The sequence below is a fragment of the Oncorhynchus keta genome, chromosome 27 (genome assembly GCF_023373465.1).
Source record: "Oncorhynchus keta strain PuntledgeMale-10-30-2019 chromosome 27, Oket_V2, whole genome shotgun sequence".
NCBI classification, from domain to species: domain Eukaryota; kingdom Metazoa; phylum Chordata; class Actinopteri; order Salmoniformes; family Salmonidae; genus Oncorhynchus; species Oncorhynchus keta.
This window is the reverse complement of record NC_068447.1, coordinates 29,417,749-29,425,656: the sequence shown is the minus strand read 5'-3', so window position 1 is coordinate 29,425,656 and position 7,908 is coordinate 29,417,749. Positions and strand designations below refer to the sequence as shown.

At 41.7% G+C, this 7,908-nt stretch overlaps 1 protein-coding gene across 4 annotated transcripts; it reads left to right on the top strand.

Moving 5' to 3' along the window:
• The first annotated feature begins 495 nt into the window (after positions 1–495).
• On the top strand, positions 496–6,942 carry LOC118359733 (polyhomeotic-like protein 2). Of its 4 annotated transcripts, none has more exons than XM_035738390.2 (7): positions 496–630; positions 1,318–1,529; positions 1,763–1,892; positions 3,678–3,789; positions 4,646–4,772; positions 4,919–5,192; positions 5,505–6,942. In XM_035738390.2, exons 2-7 carry the CDS (start codon positions 1,377–1,379, stop codon positions 5,657–5,659), a joined length of 951 nt encoding a protein of 316 aa, XP_035594283.1. In that variant the 5' UTR covers positions 496–630; positions 1,318–1,376; the 3' UTR covers positions 5,660–6,942. The 4 variants fall into 4 exon arrangements, with proteins under 4 accessions (XP_035594283.1, XP_035594282.1, XP_035594280.1 ...); XM_035738389.2 differs by having other exon boundaries at positions 527–630; positions 1,321–1,529; XM_035738387.1 differs by having other exon boundaries at positions 535–691.
• Positions 6,943–7,908: the final 966 nt, after the last annotated feature.

Below are 7,908 nucleotides of genomic sequence, written 5' to 3'. Positions count from 1 at the left end.
GCCAGGAGGCTGTTACTCAGCGTATACTGAAGAGTGTCCAACAGTGCAACTTGGCTACTTCGAGTTAGACCACCATGTGATCAGGGCACTAACCCTAAAGTGTTATTATTAGGTGGTCCATGTTATAGCCTTGATCTAGCAAGACCAGTGGTGCCTTGGACTAATTCTCAAGGCCCAGCATGTCTGCTTGTCTGACATACAATGAACATTGTCTTTACCATTTATGTCGTTTTTTTTATATATATAATGATAAGATATGAAAACATTAGAGGCCCTACCTCTAGGGCCATAGCTCAAAAGTTGAGAAAATCCATCTTTCAACAATTCCCATTCCAATGATTTGTCTCTAATCAAGGAAAATTGTATTTTTACATAGACTTTCACTTCTGTTTTGACACTATATTTCTCAAATAATGTGGTAGATTAAACTTGAAATGAGTGGGAGGTGAAAATAGTCCAACCAATCAGAGAGGAAGTCCGTTTGAGATACTCGCCGCCATTGGATCACATTCCAAATAGCACGGGCCAATGGTGGGGGCGCTTTATTTCCTATTCACTTCCCGCATACAAAGCGATTAAAGTGTGTACTGTGTGCTTGCTGCAGGGGTAATAGCGACCGAACAAACAGAAGTAAGCACGTTAAAACGTTGGAATGATTGCATTGCTTGTGTAACTTCTACTGATGTAACGGGTGCGTATTTCCACGGAATATTTGAGATTTTTGAGCACATGATTTGTTTGCTTCATGTTGCCTCGGCAGAGAGGATATGAAAGGAAAGGTTGTTTGGAGCATTGGAACAAAAGGGTGTTCTTTCGCTCCGTGTTGACCATTGTCGGGGCGTTTGAATCAGTTATCAGATCCCCTATATTTGTAATTTCTTGTGGCAGGTTTCTCAATTTAAGTTAGTGTTAAAATGTGGTCACATTTACTTTTCAAGCAGATGTCGACGAAACCTTTGCTTTTTGTTATAATGGATTAACAATACGAATTTGGGATAATCAAATCGTGTAATATCATTTAGTTGTTATAGTACACATTCATTGTATGAAATACAACTAATTGTTTTTTTGTTGGCCTAGGTGTAGAATTAAGTGGGAAGAAAAGTAAACAAACAATTTACTAAGTGGTCCAGATATTCTGCTGAAAATATTCTCCACTGTATAAAATGTTAACAGATTAATCAACGACATGAGTGGTCATTCACTTTGAACCATTTTATTTTTGTATACATCAGTACCGACTCTTGCATGATGTCAGTCATTTGACATATCAATATATAATTTTATTTACTCGCGTTCGAATATTATTATTCCCAGCAGGTAAGGGAGACGCTGAGGGGCTGAATGCGCAACCAGGTGCAGGCTCGCTTCCAGTCATGACCTCGGGGAATGGGAACAATGCGCCCACGGTGACCGGCAGCACCCCTCATAATGGCGAGAGCAAACCGCCCCAGGCAATAGTGAAACCCCAGATCCTCACCCACGTCATTGAGGGATTTGTGATCCAGGAGGGAGCCGAGCCTTTCCCTGTAAGTAGTAAGATAATGAAGAAGCTTTCCACCCACTGGGCACATGGCTGTTCAGAAACACACAATATGTAAGGTGGGCTTTCAACTGAACCATAAGGACACAGTTAGCCCTGTCCACGAGAAGGAGTGCACTTCCCTCTAGTGGACAACATTTGACTAAACCCTCCATTCTGTACTGTTCAGCATTTTACTATGGGGGTAAAGCAGCATGTCTAAAGTGTCTGTCCTTTTAGGTGGAACGTCCGTTGGCATTGCTGATCGAGAACCTGAAGAAACACAAACAGCAAACACTTTCCGACTCAGAGAAAACGACCTCCTCCAACAGCACCACAGACTCTGAGATGGAGGACTTATCACACGAAGGTAAAGGGCCAGCCTGGAGGACATAGGGCTGCACAATGAATCAAATTCACATCAAAATTGCAATACTGACATGTGCAATATCCATATTGAAAGAGTTCATATCGCATGCAATATTTTGTTTAATCCGTTTTTTGTCTCTCTCCCTCTTCTTGCGGCTGCTTCTCACATATAAAGCCCTCCCCACTCACTCAAGCAGTGTAGTTCTTCTTCGCTGTTAGATACACTATAAATGTGCATGATGTTCTTATAGGTCAAGTGCAGTCAACACATTGTTCCAAACAAGAACGATTCTACTTTTTGTTTTAATGTAAATGGCTATTTTTATGATTCCAGTTCACCCAAGTGTTGGTCACATACACATATTTACCAGATGTTATTGTGGGTGTAGCGAAATGCTTGTTTTCCTAGCTCCAACAGTGCAAAGTATCTAACAATACACCAATCTAAAAGTAAAATAAAGTAATTAAGAAATGTATAAATATTAGGACGAGCAATGTCAGAGGTATTGACTAAAATACAGTAGAATAGAACACAATATATACATATGAGATGAGTAAAGCAGTATGTAAACATTTATTAAAGTGACTAGTGTTCCATTATTGAAGTGTACAGTGATTCCATGTATATAGGGCAGCAGCCTCTAAGGTGCAGGGATGAGTAACCAGGTGGTAGCCAGCTAGTGATGGCTATTTAAGTCTGATGGCCTTGAGAGAGAAGCAGTTTTTTTTTTTGTCTCTGTCCCAGCTTTGATGCACTTGTACTGACCTCGCCTTCTGGATGTTAGCAGGTGAACAGGCCGTGGCCCGGGTGGTTGATGTCCTTGATGATCTTTTTGGCCATCCTGTGACATCGGTGCTGTAGGTGTCTTGAAGGGCAGGCAGTGTGTCCCTGGGGATACGTTGGGCAGACCGCACCACCCTCTGGAGAGCTTTGCGGTCGGTGCGGTTGCTGTACCAGGTGGTGATGCAGCCTGACCGGATGCTCTCAATTGTCTTTCTGTAGAAGTTTGAGGGTCTTAGGGGGGCCAAGACACATTTCCTCAGCCTCCTGAGGTTGAAGAGGCACTATTGTGCCTTCACCACACTCTGTGTGGACCATTTCAGATTTTCAGTGACGTGTATGCTGAGGAACTTGAAGTTTTTCTCCTACACTTTTAATTTTGTTGAGGGAGAAGTTATTTTCCTGACACCACTCTGCCCGGGCCCTCACCTCCCCTGTAGGCTCTCGTCATTGTTGGTAATCGGGCCTATTACTGTTGTCGTCTGAACTTGAGGATTGAGCTGGCCACGCAGTCATGGGTGAACAGGGAGTACAGGAGAAGGCTGAGCATGCATCATTGTGGGGCCCCCGTGTTAAGCATCAGTGAAGTGGAGATATTGTTTCCTACCTTCACCACCTGGAGGTGGCCCGTCAGCAAGTCAAATCCCAATTGCAATATTTGGTTACATTTTTTATAATAATGATTTTGCCCTTATTGTGCAGCCCAAGGAGGACATCTTGCTTGGCCCACTCTAAAACCAGAACTACAAGTTTCTTATTGTGTCATTGGCTACCTGGCTTCATAATCTCACTTCAGCTGGAATTTCATTGGCTCATTGTTGGCACAAATTGGCACTTTGATAAGTGCCTTGATATGTGGCACATACTGTACAAATGTCTGAGCCATGTAACCATGCCACTCACTGCCTGCCATGTCAACTGGGATTCAGTGTTTATACCAACTGTATTTTTAACCATTGCATCCCTGGTTCCTGTTTGTTGATGTGTATCTGTTTTGCTGGGCAGAGCTGAAGCAGCAGGAGGAGCCCACCCTGACGTGTGAGCTATGTGGCAGAGTGGACTTTGCCTACAACTTCAAGAGATCCAAGAGGTTCTGCTCCACCGTATGTGCCAAACGGTAAGGCTTGGGTAGAGAACATGCTGGGACTGAAATCTGAGGTGTATTCATTAGGCACCAAATGGAAGGATACAGACTGCAACAGGGAGGGACTATTCGAACCAATTTCCTTTTCCCATTTTAAAACATCTTCCTTAGATGTGGTCTAATGCAGTGGTTCACAAACTGTAGGGGGCGTACCAGCTTTAAACTTACTCTTGAAAGTTGTAATAGTAGAATGTGCAATTTTGAAATTGGCTAGTGCATCATTTCCTCTTGTCATGTTAGTTATTGTATACGTTAAGTTAAATAGCTCTATCAGAAATGTCCAGATCAACTAGCCCATGTCAGCTGTTTTTGTCTTTTTTTTTGTCACTCAAATACAGTACCACATGAATACACTATAGACTTGGCAAAATGTATAGAATTGCAAGAGGATATTTGCACCCCATGACGATGTGTAAGAATTGCACTAAATAACCTTCAAACTTACAAATCTCAACATCAACAAGTTGTCATGAACAGTGCTTGTGCCCATAGAAATAGACATGGTGTGTGCAGGGTGGAAGCAGGATTTTTTCCAATATTGTTGGAAAAGTTTAGGAACCCCTGGTCTAAATAATACAACGCTGGCTTTCTGAATGACATGTTTGTCAGCAGTTGTTGCTGTAGTAATTATAGCAGTAGTACACATTTATATGTGTAGAAATAACAAATAAATGGCTTGTTCTTTACTTTAGCCTATAATTTGTTTCTCTGACAAATGTAGACCCACAATTAAATGGCTTGCTCAGCTTCTGACATACTTGATTACCCAAGCTACTTGTTGATACATTGTCCATTCTCCACCCCCACACACAATTTCATTTTTGTGCAGGTATAATGTGGGCTGTACAAAGCGAATGGGCCTCTTTCCAAATCGACAAACCACCATGGAGAAACTGAAGAAGCAAAGAATGTTGGATGGAAACCAACAGAACTCAAGTTCAGAAACCAAAAAACGGGTGAAATGGCACTGTTCAAAATATAGAGAATAAATGCAGTATGACTTTAAAAATGTATTTCCATTGATGCCCTCTTTGCAAGGCAGGTTGAAGCAGGACCTGTCCTATATGATCACTTAAAAGCTAAACCCTTCCTGTGCTTTCAGACTCCCACCACTGGCCAACAAACTGGGGGTGGATCGTTGACGTCCAGCCACCCCTCTCACGGGGAGTCCAGCCAGTGTTCGGACATGTCTAGCTACGAGGGTCCTCCTTCGCCCCCCCTGTCTGCTGCCAGCTCCGGTGTTCACAGGCCCCAGGTGGACAGAGGGCCCGAGCACATGGAAGGCTGTGGACAAAACCTCACAAAGCACTTCCTGCCCAGCGATCCAGCCAAGTGGAACGTGGAGGACGTCTACGGGTTCATCTGCTCCCTGCCAGGTTGGCATTGCCACATTTTCCACATACCCCAACAGATGCTTAATATCAGCCAAAATGGTGGAGTAGCAGCCCCATACAGCAGTGGTCACCAACCTTGGTATTGGAGTTGTGCAGGCTTTTGTTTTAGCCCTGTAGTAAAACACCTACTTCAGCCAACAAACTTAGTTCAAATCCAAATGAAATCAAACTTTATTTAGAGGTTGAAGTTAATGTTTATTTTGCACATGATACAGCAGGTGTAAAACAGTACGGTGAAATGCTTGCTTCCAATCTCTTTCCTAGCAATGCAGTGGCTGTTTGATTTGTTCCCAGGTTGCCTGGCGATAGCCGAGGAGTTCCGCTCCCAGGAGATCGACGGCCAGTCCTTGCTGCTGCTTAAAGAGGACCACCTTATGGGCACAATGAACATTAAACTGGGGCCCGCACTCAAGATCTTTGCCCAGATCAGTGTGCTGAGAGACTCGTAGCCCCTCTCTGGAGTCGCTACACACGGTCTTTTTCTGCAATGTTCTCTGTCCTCAACTCCGACCATGCTCAAGCCTACTGCTCTTGCAGGTGCGTTCCAGGGTGGTGGCGGATGGACGACGGTTGTGTCTCTGTCCCATAGAAGATGATGGTCCACAGGATATAGACAGCGCTATTGAATTTTAGAGCTTTGACTCTGGACTGTCTCCCATGCCATGCAGGAACAGTTTGCTACTGTATGAGTTGTACTGTGGATGTTGTACTGTGCACAAGTAGCTCACCCAGCCAGACTCTTAAGTGGACAACGTGGTACTTAAGTAAGGAAATGCCATTACTCGTAGTCAGTTTCTAACAATTGTGAGGTAGTTGCATCGTATAACTTTTCCATAGATAATATATTTTTGGTTCTTGACTGGAAGTTGTTGTTTAGGGCATTTTGGTCTTGGTGGAAAGTGATTGAAAACCTGCCTAGGACTGTATTTTACAGTTCATGCCTTGGAATGTTGTAATTAAGTATTTTATATATATATATATATAAATTCAACAAAATATTCTCAAATTATTGCATCCTTTAAAAAAATGTCTGGTATTTTCTCTACAGAACCAGTTTTGAGGATTGTAAATTGGAATTACTTTGTTCACTTTCTCAATATTCTTCCTACTTCTGTGAAGGCCATTTTCAAAGGGACAAGCTGAAACAATATGTAATTGTCTGTCCTAACTGGCCTCAGTCGTGACCCTGGCCTCCAGAAATCAGGGCTAATAGAAATGGATTTACTATTATGAACTCTGTGTGAAAGCCAGAAAAAGTAACTCTCATTCCAACTTTGAATTATTCTGTGTGATGTACTATTAAGGTTTAATTTTTCCTCACCTGTTGTGGATGAAATACCTCAGTGACATTTTGAATAGACTGGTGGGTTAAAATGATAAAGGAATCGATTTACCAGACCATCACCATTCCATTTTGTACTCCGTATTGAATTAAAGGGTTAGTTCACACAAGGAAAAGCAGGTGTTATTAGATTTAAATCGCTCTGAATTTAGTTTATTTTTGATCATCACTGCAACATGTCTAGTAGGCATTTATAGACTATTGAAGCCTGTTGTAACGCTTAAACCAAAGCAGCATCATGTTTATCTGATGTTTAGCATTAGAAACTCACGTGTTTTTCAAGTTCTAAACTTGTTGGTTGAGTATTTGTAGTTATGGAACTAGTTCTCTCATACCACATTTTGTACTTAAAAAATAAACATTTAAATGGTATGTGTTTACTCTTCTTCACCAGACCATACTGTCATTTATTACAAATATATTCAATTGTGACAAATCCAGATAAAGATTTGACTGTTTGAATGTTTAATTGAAATACATTTTGAGTGGTGTATCCCATACAAATAATCAGTTAATAAGAACTATTCAACTAGCTGATTTTAAAAATAGAATAATATCTTTCACAAATATGCTCCTCTACTGTATTATAAAAATAAGACACGTGAGAACAGCAATTGAAGATTAATATTTTTCAATCAGACATTATGGAAGAAGATGACAATTTGTATAGAAAAATAATATATCTAGACTGTCTTATTTTAGAAAGGTTGGCAGCTGTCTATTTCAACAGCAGGTACAAGCAGCAAACATGCAGATCTCAGAGTCATGAGGATGGGCAGCCACAAATGTTCACAACCATTCAAATTACTACAGATTATTCTTCAGTATTTACACAAGCATGCGCTGTATTTATCGGTGCTCACAATATTACAGTAAGAATCCACTAATCAGCAAATGAACTAGACCGCACTATTAGCCTTTTGAAGATAAATGTGAAAATACCAATCAATCCTCGGGTTACTCCCTCTTCTCGTGACTCCCACAAACTTCCTTTAAAATTAGTCTGGGAGTTTAGTTGCTAATTAGCATGGTTTCCAACCTGGACCCCAAACTGCGGATCCCTGATCCAGTTTTAGTCATGAGTGCCCCTAGTGGAAAATGTTATGGAGTGCAGCTTCAACTCACCTAGCCTGGTACAAAGGCATGAATTCTTCGGTTAGAGAAGACTTGGCACACACAGCCACTGTGTTGGTCTGCGCCAAATGAAGATTCTGCTTAACGGTCCCTTCACTTCCAGAGAGAATATGAAGTCTGCTTCCTATGGAGAAAATAGAATACAAAAATTGATCATTGCAGCAGCATCATGTGCATAGTAGTGCCCAGCTCACTCTCTAGGAGTGGTTTTGGAAAAACCGC

What these genes read in the sequence shown, in the direction of transcription:
- LOC118359733 (XM_035738390.2), top strand. Translation starts at nt 1,377, where the DNA reads ATGACCTCGGGGAATGGGAACAATGCGCCCACGGTGACCGGCAGCACC. An exon ending in AGGGAGCCGAGCCTTTCCCT is followed by an intron (nt 1,530 to 1,762) that starts GTAAGTAGTAAG and finishes CTGTCCTTTTAG; the next exon opens with GTGGAACGTCCGTTGGCATT. An exon ending in GGAGGACTTATCACACGAAG is followed by an intron (nt 1,893 to 3,677) that starts GTAAAGGGCCAG and finishes TTTGCTGGGCAG; the next exon opens with AGCTGAAGCAGCAGGAGGAG.